The following is a 17,618-nucleotide window of genomic DNA, read 5'->3' as shown; positions in this document are numbered from 1 at the left end:
AGCTGCTTAATTTTTCTATAATGTATGCAAGCTTAGAGAAGTTAGAATAATGTCCACCTTGTACTACAAAACATAAACATTACATTACATTTACAGAAGTCTTACTTAATTACTGGTCATGCTAAACACCAAAATGTACAGTGTTTGGGTTTTTCAAAATAAGAGCGTACAATGAGACTTTTAAAATAACCAGTGTCCGTCTCACCTCTCTGCCGGTGAGGATGTGTCGGGCCAGTTTGACCTTGGCGAAGTTCCCCTTGCCAATGGTTTTGAGCAGCCGGTAGTTTCCGACGTGCGGCTGCTGCGGTTCCTCAGAGCCACGGGATCGAACGCCGCTCCGGGCCGAGCGAGAGCTGATCTCCTGACGGCCATTACTGTGAGACGTGTGCTGCGGGGGGGGGGGGGAAGAGACACTTTATTTCAGAGACGGTGCTGGTTATTGAATCGTACATGCTGTGAAACATCTTGGTGACTCATGTTGACCCGGTGTGACGCGTCCTCTTAGGCTCTGCAGAAAATAAACTGATATTTATAGTCCTGCTCCCAGAAGAGGAAAGATTTTCTTCCTCGAGACGCAGATGGCTGGAAACTGAGTGTTTAACAGGCAATTTCACCATTTCATCCACCACATATCAGAGCAAGCATTAGATTACATTAGGATAAACTTTCAGAGGATATAACATATTTGAATCCGGGGTAAAAACTGTTAATTTTCTCAACCTGTAATTTGCATTTATTCATATTTTAAGCATTTTTTCCTCTTTTTATTTCATTACTTGAAGCAATTTGACTTCCTTTGTCTCTCAAAATGTGCTACATAAATAAACGGGCCTTTGCTTGACGATAAAATCCGATTAACTGATTAATAATTTGGCCCATGAAATGAAAACAGTGAAAAGCATTCATCACAAGGCCTTTAGGGAAGGCTTGATCTGTCAAAACAACAGTTCAAAAGTACAAAACCCTCACATTTAAGAGGCTTTACTCATATTTATTTTCCCAGATTTTATGGAACGAAAAATGACTAACAATGAGGCTTTTACAAAAGTGTTGCCGACAAATTTTCCATCGATAAACAATTAATTTCAGCTCTAAAATAAATCATTTCAGGTGCAAACTGCTATATAAAAAGTCCTTTATTTTGACGTGTATAAACTTGCCAAAGACAACCCCAATGCATAAATTAAGGATCATTTTCTGCTGCCTCTGGATGACTTAATTAAAATCCGACTGCATTTTCCCATAGAGAATACACTGAAAGGACTTGTCCAGTCCCCGGCTCAACATATTAACGAAGGTCACGTTCACGCACAAGAAACTGACGACTAAATAAGATAGATGTGACTTTATTTAAGACCAGAAATCGTTATCTCAGAGGACAGATTTCTGCTTGTTTCAGACATTTTGCCTCATGTCTTCCTAAGTTTCAACAGCCAAGAAAACAAACTGTGTGTCACTCTCTTTTTATATCACATACTGTACAATTATACTGTGTTTATGAGCTGGTTAACAGTTATTGACCAACAGGAGGCCCATTAGAGCATAAAGCAACAAATAAAGGTTTATAAAAAAGGCGCATGAAAATGTAAATGGGTCAATCTTAGCTGCAGTCTGGTGCAGAAACAGGAAAAACAATACTGTTTTTATTTCAGCAGAGCTGGTAAAGCAGCCACATCTTGATGCATCTCCTCATCAGTTCAGTCGGTACACGAGTGTGTAAACAATCTTTATCTTCCTTAATATCTAGAACATGTTGTCTATCTGTACATGTGCTGCCCTTGCCTGATTTTATGAAAGAACATCAGGTAGCTCAAATAGATATCATAAGACTCTCGAAGGCTCTATCATCACATCTGTTCATACTGACTTTAAGAAGTTCTACTCATGGTTATTTTATTGATGAGCTATCTCTGGTTTAAGCTGCGTCTGGTGTGAGAAGCGTTAACGAAGACATTAAGACTTGATTTTAGTGAATGTGTAGGTGAACACCAGACTATGTTGAGTATTTCTAGGTTTAAATTAAAGCACATCACCAACCTTAAAAACATCTCGTTTCAAATAAAGCATTTTTCAAACTTTTAAGACATTTTAAGACCCTGAATATCTGCCTGTTTGATGCTGCAAAAAGTTGTGAAAGTTAGATATTTTTTGGGTAAATTGAATGACAACAAGTTAAAGAATCCCCAGGAAAATGAACAAACGTCATGCTTTAACCAAAGACTGACTTTGGTGCGGGAAAAAGGTTTGGTGGCGTAATTTTGTGGTGCACAACTCTGACAGATACACTAATGTAGGGATTGATTTATTTTTGGTGCTGTGTTAAAAAAAAAAGCTCCCCTCTGTGTCCCAATAAAGATCTGATAGAAACCCGGTGTGGCCTCAGTATCGACTGTGTGATGCCTCATTAACAGCAGCGGTGCCCTCTGCCCATCCCCAGCCTAACTGACCCCATTCACCCTGCAGACAATTAAAAGCCCAACGATCAAAGTGAGGAGACGAATAACAAGAGTTTATGTAAAGCTGGAAGCTTATATAAAGCCAGGGCAGGGGACTAACATGATGCACAACACCTCAACAGGCACAAATCCAATGAAAAAACGAAAACTAAAGTAACTCTGTAGGATATGACCGCTAGAATAGGGCAGCTTTATACACACCAAAGTATACTAAAAGGTACTTTTAAGCAGGATATAGCCACAACAAACTTAAAATCCTCCAAAAACTATATTTTATAAATACCTCAGATTATTTTAAATGCAGTAAACTAGTATAAGGTCATTTGAAAGTACCTTGCTGAGCAGCACACACACTTTAAGTGACTAAAAGAATATTTGAGGCCTTCTACAGTGATAGCAGGGGAGATAAAAATAGGATAAGGTCACTGTTGAATACCACAGACACGCCACAAAGAAAAAGCCTGTGGGACACTTTAAACTGTGCCTTCCAACAGAGAAAGGACAGATTTAACTTAAGTAAAAAACTAAAAAACACCCTTTCTTTGGCTAACAACTTCCTGTAAGTAAACAATATGTCCCAGTTTAATTTGATCTTGTGCTGGTTACTCACGAGGCTGCGGTGTCTCCTGGCTGCATGGGAGCCCGTCATGTTTGAACAGGAAAACACTGATGATGCCCATAGAGATCCCACTACACCAGATTTTCCCCAACTCAGAGCCCAGATAACCACAGACAGGCCAGAGGGAGGACACACTGATCCCAGTCAGCCAGCTCACAGGCAGACACACAGAAACCGGAAACCAGGACATCCTGTCCTTTCAGAATAAAAGCATTAAGTGTTGGGGACATACCGTTTCTTTTGGAAGAGGGTAATGCTGCAATGCCAGCCAAAGTATGTTGACATAAGGTCTGAGACTACCTATTTCAATTATGGATACTATGCTTATGATATTTTCAATAATTTGATCCTTTCTTAGTCTATGAAATGCCAAATGCAGTCAAAAGTATATAAGAAACTAATAGAGAACCTTTAATGTCCTGTTTTGCTTGACCAAAACTCCAATACCCATGAATTATTATTTAACAATTAAATATTACATAAAAACATTTAGGAGGCTCAATAGTATATCATTTTCACTTTTTCTGCTTGAGAAATTGACTAAATCAGTAGTTGACAGTACGTTTCTGTCCCTCTAGCCTTATCGTTTCATCTCTATTTCATCTTATACTTAGTTATTCGTATTCTATTTTAATTAGAGTTGCAAACGATGATTATTTTCAATGACTTTAAAGCATTTTATGCCCCAAAAATATATATTTGAAATATTATTAAACACTGAAGAATGGCCATGACAATATCAAAAGGTGACGTCAGAAAGTGTCTCGTCCGACCAATTTTGTTAAACAAAACCAAATAATAAGAGAATTCTTACAGACTAATCAATTTAGTGTCATTTCTTCAGTTTTAAATCTTTGATTCCGCTGGTTCCCAGTCGCCTGTCTCTGGCTACTGCTCCTTCACATCTGCAGCTACTGAAGTGGCCTAATTTTCCCCAACAGGGATCAATAGAAGTTCCCCACATTTTATCGCCCACAGTGCTTTTGTTTGTGAAGGATAAGTGTTATCTGCAGCTACCGTGATGAGTCACGAGATCCTGATAATATCACATGTATCCGTTACGTGAGGCTGCAGTAACACAGAGGGATGTGGTGGGAAATAACGGGAACTTAAGGAAAGGGATGCAACAAGTGGAGAGAATGATTTTATACAGCCAGCGGAAATCATTCCAAACAGAAAAGTATCCTCACAAAGAATTAAACACGGATTAGGAGGACGTACAGAGCAGATACAGACTTATTGAATTATATTCTAGTAAATATTAATATACACTTTACAAGTGCATCAAAATATAAAATGTGTTTGTGCAATAGCTCTCACTTTTCCATTTCATGTTGAATGAGTAAATGTTCTATAGCATTGAAGGAATTAGAGGATTAACAGCAAAATATTGGTCAACAATTTTAAGTAACAGTTTGTCCTGTGGGGTATTTTTCAAATGAAAATGCCAAACATTTGCCGGTTTCAGCGTCTCTAATGTAAAGACTTGTTGCTTTTCTTTGCTTTCAAATAGATATCGGAAGTTTCTAAACTATCGATGAGAATAAGAATATCATCTTGGATCCTAGAAACTTGTAATGGCACATTTACCACCATTTTTCTGACACCCTAAAAGGTTAAACAGTTCAATTTACGCAAAACAATCAGAGCCCTTAATACATTTGATCTAATCGCCATCAAATTAACCTGTCATTATTTAAATGATCAGTAAATCCTGAGCCATTTGCAGACCTATAATGCCAAGCGGGAAGTGGTGGCTGACTTTTAAACACTGTTTAATATATTTATAAAACCAAATAAAATGATTTAAATATAACAACATCAATTTGGGATATTGAAAAGTGTAATAGGAGATTTTCAGTAGGTTATATCGAGTTCTTAAGACTAATGTTGAAATGAATATGTTTAATGTAACGGTATATTTAAGTGACATGCTGTACATCATACAACTATTTATTTTGTATAGTCAAATACCAAGCCAACGTTTCTGCAGGTTATTAAATAAATAAAACAGGTATCTCACCATGTAATTAAATGTTTAATAATTGCGTTTTTTTCTGTATCTGTTGCACCTTTTTATACAAACATGTGTCAGTAAAGACAGATAAAAAAAAGAGTTCATAAATTAGCAACAACAATAGATTTTCTTTTATGAATACAACAACAACGCTTTCTTGCCTTTATCACAAATTGGAGATTAGTCTTATTTTGAAAATCCTGTCCGGAAGCCACGTTGTCACTAACTTGACAGCCCTCTTTCAGACGGTTGGTCAGGAGGAGGCGGGTTCAATTGGGCCCATATTAGGAAGCTGAGCGGTTGAAAGCTTTAAAATGACAGCTGGCAGAGCCAATAGGAAGCCAGGACAGAAACTACTGTTGCCTGCCAGAAACCACCAAGCAAAGTACTGTAGTTTTGTTCGAGGTTTGGGCCTAAATATCCTCACTTCATCCCAATTATTACCCACAGTTAGAATAAAACTCATCACAGAAACATAAATCAAATGTGAATATGTGTCTATATTAACGTTATGTTACATTTAAAGGGCGTGTTTGACGTATAGGATATGGTTGTTTACGAAAGTGTGAAACAATTAGCTATCATGCAGTCCAACAATCGGTGGCGGAAAGTAACCAAGTACTGTACTCAAGTACAATTTTGAGGTACTTGTACTTTACTGATTAATTATTTAACATTGTTGCTACTTTGTACTACTTGCCCACTACAATTCAGAGGTAAATCATGCACTTATACTGTACTGCATTTATTGAATAACTCTAGTTACAGATTTGGATTAGTTATATGCAATTCAATTAACACTTAAATGAGACTGTAGTTACACCACGAGTAACAGTCTCAAGCAACACTGCATCATACAAAGTAACCAAAAATAGCTCCACCTTCAACAGCTTTGATTCACATATTAATGCATCAATAATTATAATCAAATCATATAATATACATCAATCTGAAATAGGTCAATCTGCATAATGAGTACTTTTACTTTTGGTACTTTAAGTATGTTCTGATGCTAATACTTCAGTACTTTTAATCAAGTAACACTTTGATTGCAGGATTCCTACACTCTGTTACTTTTATTTTTACTCAATGACAAGTTATGAGTACTTCTTTCACCTCTGCCAATAATCAAACATAATCACCCTCCTTCTAGAAACATTCAAATACAATTTCACAGCAATAAATACACCATAAACAACCCTTTATACTCACACTTTCCGTCACCTTCTCGTTGACTGTAGGCAAAGGAGTTTTTGTTGACATCTTTATATTCCAACTGGCAACGTTTAGTGTCCCAAAAAAATTCCAATCCAAAATAACTGAAAGATTATTGCTTTGCTTTGCAGCTCTGCTCTCCGGGGGGAAACAGTCTCAGCATGGATCGTGACAATTTTTCAAACCGGACGTGTTAGTACAGCCGAGCACCTAAAACTGTAAAGGACTGCAAATAAAAAATAAAAATAAACCGTCACTATAATAATCTTATTTACATGGCGCGTACAAACTCAAATCAGTGTCCGTCTGTCCGTTTGTCCGTTTGTGTGTTTGAGTCAGTGAAGCTAACTAAACTGTCGGTCGCCACTTCACAAAAAAAAAAACACCCCAGGCTTTTTCTCCTTTTTATATCGAAACTGTTTTAAAAAGAAGACATGGCGTCGAGTGTCACCAGTCGATGTTTCTCGGAGGGATTTAGAAGGTTTTGGAGGCTGAAATAATCGCCGTCGACTCGGGTTTCTTCCATCTCCGGCGGCCCAAAGTGAAGCTGCTCTGTCCGTTTTAGGTGGGACCAAAATGGCTACTCAGCGGCTGGGCTGGATTAGGCTGCCTTCAGGGACCACTCCCCGACTCCGACGTCAGAATGTTATGAAGATATTAGACACAAAATATAACCAACAAGCACACATTTTTCTGTAAAGCTGAAACAATATATAATTCATCTGATGGGTAAGGTTTGACTATATTATATATAGTGAAAAAAACAACACATGATATTACTTTTTTCTTTAATAATAAAAAAAATATATATTATTGTTATCTTTTTTTATTTATATATTTATTTAATTATTTTTTTATTTGATTGTATTTTACTTTATTACATTTTATTTTATTTAATTTTAAATGTTTAATATTTAATTTATTAATATATTTGTAATCATAAAATGTCCTTTACTATTGTACATTTTTATTGTTTTTATCTTTTTTAAGGGGAAATGTTTCCTTCTGTCTTTCTTGATTAATTAAAATAATATATCTGATTGTTTGCACATTTAATATCATTTTCTTGAAATGATCAACAGTGGTGAAAGAAGTATTCAGATTATTTGCATTAGCCAGAATATATATTCCAACATCTTGAAACTTCCCTTTAGTGCTAGGTCTTAGTTAAGTTAAGTTAATTCAAAAACTTTAATAAACCAAAATAAAAAGTTCTCTAAATGTTTGAAAAGCAGACCTGATATTAATCAGATGTGAATCAACTTTCAGCAATTTCTTTGAGTCCTGGCTGTCTAGTCTGTATAAGTGGTTTGGCATGTAACTCTATAAACCAGCAAATAAACCATTTTCTCCTTAGCTTCAGAAACTATTAAGCCTCTTAAAATTCCTCGGTTCTACTCCTCAAACAGTTTCACCTTAGATGCTATTTTAGAGGCTCAGACGCTTTGTGAATAACTTACCAGGATCTAGTACTAACTGTATGGGATATACTTACATAAAACATCATAATGCTAAGAGTTTTCTGAGAAATGTGTCACTGGGAGACGCTCTTTGTACCAGGAGGCTTAAAGCATACAGCCTCCGTCACAAACAGGGCTTACTGTACAAGCCTGTGTACTGACTCTATAACCAAATCCTGAAAGCCATAAAAAGCCAAGGAATTATCACTGTAATAACCCTGAAAACAATATATTTTCCTCAATTGGAAAAATTCTAACTTTAATCTGAAGCATGACCCATGTTTGAAGTTATTTATAATCTCACACCTTCATGGTTGCTATCCCCGCAGGGTCCAGAAAATCAGTCTTTGTGCAATCTGCTTTGTAAAGTCAAAGTATTGTGGGAGTGGGATTTCATACCCACAAATATTACAGACTAAGGAGCTTTGAATAGTTTAATACAAGACTCAAGATTTGGCTAAAGTCAGCACAAAAGTGTTACTACAATGCCTTGCATGATTATACTGACTGTATTATCCCACATTTGCTCTTATATGTAGTTTGTTCATTACTATGTGGTTGTTTTGGTCTATACAGACATACTTAAGTGTCAAAGTATAATTAAAAATTATTGCTAATTATAAATGAATGCATCATATAAGAGCATGTTGTTCAATTTTAGACACTTTGCATAAAACTATTATTTTAGTAATGCATCATATCAAATTAAAACAGAGTGCCAAATAAATGCAGTAGTGTAAAATGTACAGTATTTTACTCTTAACTAAAGTATTGGCATCAAAATATATGTAAAGGTGGGGTTAATTTAATTATTTACATTCAGTCATTTAGTAGTTCGTTATATCTGCATTATTAATCTGAGTATTTGTAGTAACTGTATAAATGTGGGTCAAAAAAAAGTATATTAAATAAGTAATTCATATTCTATTATTTGTTTTCTCAATTGTAAAAGACCAGCATAATGTCTCATATTTAACACAATCATAATTTACGACCCATTTTCTAATGACCATTATATTCACACCTCCAGTCAGACTGCGAAGCATACTGTTTTATAAAGGCGGTGTGAATATTTCCGACAGCCCCTGAATGCAGCCTCGGTGTATCCAGCTGAACGGGAGGAAGTGAGGAAACCGGCTGACCTCAATCCTATTGGCCCAGAAAGCAGAGAGGACTCATCACCAGGAGGAACTGTGGTTGATTTGTCTCACTCTTAAGATATACTGTCTATCATCTCACTAGAAACTGAATTTAAATTACTCATTTGTACTTAATTTCAATAGTCACACTAAAAAAGGGAATCTAACTTCCGTAACTGTCATGTTTCGGTTTAGAGCTGAACTTTATGTAACAGGAAACGTCTCTGAGGAATTCATTGTGTTAAAACTGTTTTTGCACAAACGTTTTCCCTTCTTTAATGCGTCTATAAACTCGGCATGGATAAAAGGTTTTTAGATTGTGGCTTGTGTATTTTTTTTGGACAATAAAATTGAAGGGTAATAATTAACAAAAAGCTCAGTAAACACCTCATTTCATTTTTATTTTCAAGAAATACTGAACAATGTCTAAGGAGATGTGTTGTGTAAATCTAAAACCCAAAGATATTCAGTTTAAAAATGATACAAATAACTGAGAAAAGCAGGACATCTTTATATTTGAGGTCTCTGAGAAGGTCAAAACTATATTTTCGGCATATTTTAAAGGTGAAATGACTTATTACGAAATCAGTAATTAAAATTAACCGATTTCTCCACGTACTCCTTAAAAATAGTCGCACTTCTGCCCACTACCCAAAAGCTTGTACTCAACAATGCACCTTTTAGATAACAAACTATAGCTGTTCTTAATAAATCCATTTAATAACTAATACAACCTGAAGCAGTGACCATCACACACAAACAACACAGTGTGGTGGATAGCAAAACATTCATTCTTTATTGACTGGAAAAATACAGGGACCAAAAGAAAAAGAACAATGTGCAGTCAAAATGATCCCCAAACACCCATGATTAAAACCCCAAAGCGACTTCATTCGATCAACCAAATACATCTCAATTACAGAGTTAATGTGCAGCAAGTAAAGCTCTATGTTAATTCATGCCACAAAGCAGAGGGAGGTGGGGAGGAGGGGGGAGGGGTGAGTAAATGAGGGAGAGGCCAGCCGTTTAGGTGGAACACAGGGCATCGTGAGTTAAAGCCACAACACAAGGAAAGCATCGTCTGAGCCGCTCAGATCGCATCGATGTCAATGTCGTCTTCCTCCTTCTCCGGCTTGTCGGGTTTCACAGTCTCCACTTTGAGCTCGCGGGCCGAGGACGAGTACACCACCTGAGGACGAAGAACATTTAACAAGAGTTAGGGGAAGTTCTCATATCTTTACTGAAGTTTAAGTGGCAATACCAAAGTTGGAGGTAAAAGTCCATAAATTATTTAAATATTGGAGATCCTAGTTCAGTTTTATGGATTATGGGGGGAAAAAAAGGGACTGTTTTCTCGACTACGGACGTTTGCTTCCATTTCTTTGAGTGTGAGAGAAATGCAGCCAAGTGGCCACTAGAGGGACAAAAACTTGTAAAACAAAGTTCATAAAGTGATCTAGATCTGTAGTTACCTCCACATTCTCATCATCCTCCACCTCCTCTTCCTCACTGCCCTCGCTCTCTTCCTCTGCCTCCTTCAGCCATTTCACAAACGGAGCAGCCTTAGCGTGGATCTCTTTGGCAAGTTCCTTAGAGACGTACTTCTTAGAAACCTGGGGGAGAAAAACACAGTCAGTGGGGTTGGTTAAAGGCGACGAATAAATAGAGTGACAATTAATAAATGATGAATAAATCCTAATCCAAACACTTCTGCTTGTGATGGATTTAATCCAGATTAGTGGTGATGGATTAGAGTAATGATCTTATCTCCTGCCTTGCTTTACTATGGAATTATGGGCAGTGCTCACAGTACAATTTTATACAGATTTCTCTTAAAAATTAAAAGCATTTAAGAAAGGCATACATGATGAATTCCATGTCATTTATTTTAATTATTATTCATAAATATGTTATTTGGGGATTAAGTGCATAGATTTTATTTTTTTCTGCGACGACCTGAATAAAATAAACAGGATTTTAAGGATTAAATGTGTAAAACTAAGTCCATACTTGAGTAAGAAAGGTAAAAACAAATGATTTATCGATTGGAATGTAATAAGTCTAATTTAGTTAAGCCCAAAATAAATATTTGATCATCTCTATCGTTACTTTTTAAAGTGTATACAAGTTCAAAACTGCTTAATATGAAGAGGGCAGGGGAAAACAAAACGTGTATTTTAATCAATAAGTGTAGATCTACACCCACCTTCTCAGCCCAGGCGAAAATGACATCTTCCTCCAACAGGTCCGAGTCGTACAGGTCTTTGAGGATGATGGGAACTCGAGCCAGCAGCTGAACCTGATGCAGCTTCACGACACATTCAAAACCTCCCAGCAGATACTTCTGAGCCTTCTTGTTGTTGTGGCAGAACTGAGGGAAACATTTTAAACATCAGAAAACAGTCGTGAGATAAACACCCCGCAAATATAGAAGTGTTTTGAGCATTGTCTAAAGAACTGTGTCCATAGATAGACCGATGGAAACTACAGTCAGGCATTATTCAACGCACCCGCAGGAAGTGGCGTTTGTACTTCTTGATCTGGTCGCGGATGTTCTCGTTGAAGAGCAGCTCGCTGAGGATGAGGGGGCCCATGGCCTTCACATCCAGACGCTCTGCCTCCGCCAAGATATCCTTATCGGCCGCGTCGATGGTTCCTGTCTCCTTCTTATGCTGGAGGAGGAAACAGAGTTAGCCGGAGGTGGAGGACAAACCAGGGCCGGTTTATAATTGAGCCTGCGTATCAATTGCTTCTTACTTTCACAAAGTTGTAGAACAGGTTGACCCTCTCCTCCAAAGGTTTCTCCAGGTCCTCGCTGAGCGTCAGGTTCTTGGCGTGGTCGCTGATCTCCTCCATTCGCCTCCTCTGCGCCTCCTCCGTCGTCTCCTCCGCCCAGTCCTCATCATCGTCGTCTCTGTCCTGCAGCGGGGAAGTCGAGAGGACAAAGTTATTGAGATGTGCTGACCATGTAATGTTATTTCCTCACGCTCTTCTTTCAGTCAGTAAGAGCTGAAACATTACACTGGGGATATTCATTCATTCGGCACGGACCCTTTTATGTCAACCATGGTGTCATCAGCACTCATATGTAGTAAATGGTTTACAAGACCGGAATATTGTTCATCTGGCCTCGTAATCTATGCTTTCAGAGGGCACCAGCTGCTGCATTTGACCTTTAAATAAAGGCTTCAAGCCGCGAATAAAGGCATCTTGACCCTTTGTTTATAGTACACAACTCGTCAATGTTTAACAAACCTCAACATTTAAATTCAGAAAAGTATCAAGTATCAAAGTATGAGGTTGTCGACTTCTTTTGTTAAGGTTATCTCATCACTTTAAAGGAGTAACATCAGTTTGGGTCAACAACAATAGTCAATAAAGCCACACAGACTTTAAGGATAATCACAGTAACACTGCACCGTGTGACAGCGAGTGACTTTTGACTCTGCTGATCTTTGTTTTTGCACTGAGTACACAGTCAGCCGCTCACAGGGACGTTGAACTCGGGAACTACAAACAGCTTACCTCTTTAAAGTTCCAACAGTACGCAAATAATGCCAGCATGTCTGACCGGTAACATCTGGTTATTGAGAAACAGGTCGATCAAAATGTCGGATTCCCACACCAGTAGAAATGTCTCGGGACAAATACCGAATGCAAATGGAAAGGATGTCCCAATTTCTCTCATTACCTCAGCTACATATTTTTCCTTTTGTCCCAGAAAACTTAAAATTCCAGAGTGAATATAATAACCTTGAGTAAATTTGTGGTGATTGATATTTAGATTGAAACCTTCAGAAGGATTATCAAGGTCCCTGATGATTTGATAACAGCGTTGAATTCAATCTAATTCTTCACCGACAGCAGAGAGAGTGCTGGAGGACGGATTTTTGTGTGGGCCCCATTCCCCTGACAAAAGCCAACAGGATTCTTCTAGTGGGTTTTGGATTATTGTAAAAAAAAGTACCTTTGTGGCAAACAAAAGCTTGCATTTTCTCTGACCATTTTATCACTTTTCTATATTTATCCAAATCTATTGGTTGGTTAAATTATTTGAAATACACACACACACACCACAATTACCAGTTATATTGTTTTTTTTCCCTATACAGAGACATTGCTCTTGTCAGTTGGGGTAACTCTTTGAGGCCTCTGGAGATTAATAATAATTAATAATAAGTAAAGACAGACATAGCTCATCGAGAGACTCCAGATGCCTGATTCTGGACTAGAAACCCACCACAACTTGAGGAGCATCAAAGTTTTCGCTGCTGCCACCCTCTCCGCTGCCGGAGCCGTTCTCCTTGTCCTTCTTGCGGTTCTTTTTCTCCTTTTCTTTCTTTACAGATGCGGATCCACCTTCAGTGGTCTCTGTTATTGGAAAAACCATATGGTCATCATCAAATCTGCTTAAGGGATGTTTAACTCAGTAGGGAGGTCCATCAAATCTGTTGGCAACTACAAGAAGTCTCACCTGGTGGGTTTTTGAGGATGAACGTGCAGAGTTTGTGTCTGGTGTCAAGCATGCCGCGGTATCCACAGGCTTTACAGGAATTGCCAATGGTTTGTTTCTTGGGGTTGACATGCTATAACAAACAGTAAATCTTATTAGAACTAAGAAAAAACACACAAAGCCTTAAATGGTCCTTGATCCACGTTTACAGATGCTGCGAAATATTTACCAGATCAGTTTCAGGGTTGTCGCACTCGGGACACAGCACAAATTTTCTGATGAACCCATCAAGCATGTCCTGCAACTTGTTCGCCTCGTGGGATCCGTTGACGATGTAACGGTCGTTTTTGCTATCAAACTGGGTCTGAGCACCGAGTTCACAACCAAAAAACTTGGTTGGGTCTGCAGAGAAGAGCAGACATCAAAAGGTCACAATTACTATAAAATAGACAGTAAACCAGGCCAGCTCGTTCTACAACGCGAGTCAAAGACTTAACACACATTTTCCAGGATGACATTTTTTATTAGCTTTCAACATGCTTCACACAGATCCCATAAAAACCACTGATTAAAAAAAAAGGTCCCATTCTTGTTTTCTACTCTTTAAAAACATCTGTATTGATTCAGCTAACTTTACTGCAATACGGTTGTATTATTATTCTTTTGGAACCTTATTTTGTAAAACAACATCCATAAGACCAAAGCTATTTGTACAGATTTTGTTGAAAAGTAAATTAAATAAAGCTTAAAAAATAAACAACCATTTTAAAGTGTTGAAAATGCAGCTGTAAATCGCTAAATATATTTGGTTGTTCTGAGTATAAAATGACTTTTCATTGTTGAATACCAGGCAGATGGTGGGATTACATGACAAATAGTAACTGCCATTGTACACTTACATGTTGGAGGCCTGTTCAACGCCTTTGCAACATCTACCATGTTGACAATGACCGTCTTGATTCCATTCCCTTTGCCTTCAACCTGAATGAAAACAGATGATCATCAACCAAAATGTCAGAATAGCAGTTCGTTATACAACATTTAATTAAGGATATCTCCGGTAGATTCAATTTGACAAACATTATGAATGTGGTTATTTTTTACTTCTGAAATCATGTTTTACACAAGTACAAATATAAAATGCAGTCACAGCGAGCCTTTACCTTGGCAATCAGACGGGGCATCTTGTAGCGATAGAACTGGTCCAACACGCTGCGGTTGACGTTGACAGACATTTTGGCTGGATGTTAGCACTATCAGTAAGATAAAAGGATCTTGGTTGGGGATTTTTCGGGATCTTCTGTCTGGAAAAGAGGGGATGACATAAACGACTGCAAGCGCGCTCTGTCTCTGACATGAAAAACGCTGTGCCGCTGTGGCCGCAAGCTCCTTGCTTGAAGGCTAGATTTCCACCACACAGGTTCCAACGGCTGCGCAACAGCTCTGAAAGAGGAGACAAAAAAATCTATTAATATTTTATTTCAAAAACATTCAACAACAAACGTGTCGTATGTTTGTTCTAGCACTTGACTGAATAGAAGTTAGAACAAAACGGCATTGTATTTCATAGTATTCCTTGAATGGTTTTGTTGGTTCAATAGTTTAAAGCACTTCGTAGTCGTTTTAAAAAAGGTCTGTTATTCTTATTTAAAGGTTCAGTCTGTTTTTTCGCAGTACCATATGTTACCATATACAGTTGGGTTGCATCATTTCATATCTGTGACAGTATTCAGGTAGTAAACAGGAGATAATAGTAAAAAACTATAATAGTAACATTAATATTTTTGGTTTTAGACTGTCAGACAAAATTAGCAATTTAAAAAGATGCCAAGTAAGGGTCTGGAAAATTGTAGGCAACACACAAAATTGCCTTAAAAGTCGAGGTATTCGACAGTAATCGCAGTGTGAAATAATCTCACGGTTTCCCTGAAAGCAACCAACAAGCCAGATCAGACAGAGTTATGAAACAGTTAAGTGCTGCATGACACTCAATAAAAGACACTGCCAAGACATGTGTGGGAGATTGCGGACATCCTTAAATAAATATGTCTCCTTATAAGCAAGTTTGAGTATTTACATATCCATTGAAAGATAGATTATAACCATTAAAGCCATTGATGTCAGAAAAATGTGCTGACAAACTCAAAGCTAAGCAGCAAATGACCATGTGATCCAACAGTCAGCAAGCATGATAGATTAATCCAAAGGAAAAAATAAAACCCAGGACCTAAACTAGACCCGTTTTGTCACCATACATGTAGAAAAGTTATTTTGTAAAAGCCTTTTGTCTTACATGAGGGCCTCTGGCTTTAGTCACATAAGGCCTTCTCTTGTTATTAGGTCAAAAACAGGAGGAGGCCTAGCAGCTGCCTCACTGCTCGCCCCTTACTGACGGCTTTAATACCAGCTAGTCTGTAGTTTACTATCTGCGAACTCAAATGACTCACAAGGTGTGACAATGAGACAGTGATGTCCGAAGCTGAAGGCTTTCAGAAAGGGGGCAGAGGTCAAGAGCTATTTCAGAAGGAGGCTAACTTAGCTTTAGCTTGGCTACTTGGTGCATAGTGCGTCATGCAGCCACTGCACACACGAGTGGGACTGGGAGACGCCATTTTGATACAGAAAACACGTCATATTGCACAATAATACCGCTGGAAATACACCCACGCACACATAGAAATAGTCAAACATTTAAGATAACCCACAAGCTGTTGCTGTGACCTACCGTTTTCGCAAAACAAAGACATAAACACAACGCTGATCGTCCAAGAGCCGCAGTGAACGCTGGTCGATGGCTGGTGCTGGTGTTGTATTGATTGCAGCAGGGCTCTTGGTGTTATTTCAGCTCCCAAAGATGCACAGTTAAACACCCTAAAGCGTTCAAACAGTGCAGTCGCCAGGCTCGGAGGTTAACTGGAAAGTCCTCGGGGGTTTTGGGGGACCTTTAGGGGAGAGGAGGCGTATTGTTATCGACACAAACTGCGGACCAAAAAAAACGCTAACGTTAGCAGCATCAGGTGCGGTCGTTCATTGGGTGGGCAGCTCTATCGTCACGCACGTATCTATCATACAATCCCTCTAAATAACATTTCAGAAAAAAGGTGTGCTTTCTCAGCGTTTGTGGTCCGACTGTACCTTTTTAAGTAGCTTCCTAAAAACATAGTCATTCTGCCGGATGACATTGCTGCTGTAACTAAATAATTTCCCAATTCCGAATGAATAAGGTATCTATCTATTTAACAGGCTACCCTTTCACCACTAGGATCACCCTTTGACAGATATACATCTGTTCTTTATACGTGTCCTTATTTACCCTAGGTTTTTAAATAACTATTCCCCAAAATTCCATCTGAACTCTCCAATTTCAAACACCCTCAGAATAAACTAAGACAGACATTTATTTTGTGGTGTTTTTTTATGTAGTGCGCAGTTTAAAGGTTAAGTTAATTACGTGTTTTTGGTTGCTTCTTGATAATCCCATCGATGTATAATTCTTGAAGTCCTTGTCGCACAACACATGTTTAAGTGTGCTATAAACTGGTTTTACATCTTTTCCCCATACACTACAGTAATGTTGATGACATCTCATTAACTTAATGATGAGTGAGCGCGTTACGAGATCTAGCTAACTGGCCAAAGTGAACATTACACGTGGTGTTTCATCGCAAGAAATCCCACACATTCTAATGAAGTATAATAACTCTCAACGTGACACAAGCCCATTATGCGCCTCTAAAGCCGTTATATAAACAGGCGTTCACAGTATCAGCGTTCCAGAAAATAGCCAGAGTCCATATGCTAAGCTAACTGACGTTCTATAACTAACGCAGTAATTAGACGAATACGCAGTCGGGTTTAAAGATAATACGTTATTTTCAAGTGATGTATTTAACGATGGTTTCTCTAACTGCATTTTCTTTCTCTGTTGATTAACGACCGTCGATGAGGAATCCACTTCAGGATAAGGCCGGGGGAAATTCGTGATAAATTATTCTCGCATCTTACCTCTCGAATGTTCCGCGAAACACTGCTAACTCACGTTGCTTTAACTCACCGACGTCATGCCAACGGACGCAGCAGCGTTAGCAGCTTCCGGTCGTGTCATTTATTTCAAAATAAAGGTCCGAACTCTACTTAAATAACATTTTGAGGTCATTGCACTTTACTGGAGTATTTCCTTTATGAGCTACTTTCTACTTCAACCCCCGTTACACTTCATAGATAAATCGTGTACTCCGGTACATTAATTAAATACCATT

The 17,618-nt window shown here is 38.2% G+C and overlaps 2 protein-coding genes across 16 annotated transcripts in view; both read right to left on the bottom strand.

Annotated features, from left to right (window-relative positions):
• mark3a (MAP/microtubule affinity-regulating kinase 3a) overlaps window positions 1-6,884 on the bottom strand; it is a 48,078-nt gene extending 41,194 nt beyond the window's left edge. For 12 of the 14 annotated variants that reach the window (XM_063908086.1, XM_063908091.1, XM_063908094.1 and 9 more), the window contains exons 1-2: window positions 6,305-6,884; window positions 206-388 (exon numbers count right to left, since the gene is read on the bottom strand). In XM_063908086.1, coding sequence (XP_063764156.1) covers window positions 206-388; window positions 6,305-6,355 — 234 coding nt within the window. In that variant the 5' untranslated portion in view covers window positions 6,356-6,884. Of the gene's footprint in view, window positions 1-205; window positions 389-3,066; window positions 3,247-6,304 lie in introns of those variants that run through there. The other 2 variants (XM_063908088.1, XM_063908098.1) reach the window with 2 other exon arrangements.
• A 2,795-nt stretch (window positions 6,885-9,679) lies between these two features.
• On the bottom strand, window positions 9,680-17,460 carry eif5 (eukaryotic translation initiation factor 5). Of its 2 annotated transcripts, none has more exons than XM_063909001.1 (12): window positions 17,365-17,460; window positions 16,085-16,301; window positions 14,523-14,802; window positions 14,259-14,340; window positions 13,589-13,761; window positions 13,381-13,492; window positions 13,147-13,277; window positions 11,664-11,825; window positions 11,417-11,578; window positions 11,113-11,277; window positions 10,379-10,519; window positions 9,680-10,095 (listed from the first exon to the last, which is right to left on the bottom strand). In XM_063909001.1, the coding sequence occupies exons 3-12, from the start codon at window positions 14,592-14,594 to the stop codon at window positions 9,997-9,999; spliced, it is 1,299 nt and encodes a 432-aa protein (XP_063765071.1). In that variant the 5' UTR covers window positions 14,595-14,802; window positions 16,085-16,301; window positions 17,365-17,460; the 3' UTR covers window positions 9,680-9,996. The 2 variants fall into 2 exon arrangements, with proteins under 2 accessions (XP_063765071.1, XP_063765072.1); XM_063909002.1 differs by lacking the exon at window positions 17,365-17,460 and adding an exon at window positions 16,811-17,323.
• Between the last annotated feature and the right edge of the window lie 158 nt (window positions 17,461-17,618).

The sequence above is a fragment of the Eleginops maclovinus genome, chromosome 19 (assembly GCF_036324505.1).
Source record: "Eleginops maclovinus isolate JMC-PN-2008 ecotype Puerto Natales chromosome 19, JC_Emac_rtc_rv5, whole genome shotgun sequence".
In the NCBI taxonomy this organism is placed as follows: domain Eukaryota; kingdom Metazoa; phylum Chordata; class Actinopteri; order Perciformes; family Eleginopidae; genus Eleginops; species Eleginops maclovinus.
The sequence above is the reverse complement of the archived record's forward strand: the minus strand, read 5'-3'. Positions and strand labels throughout refer to the sequence as shown.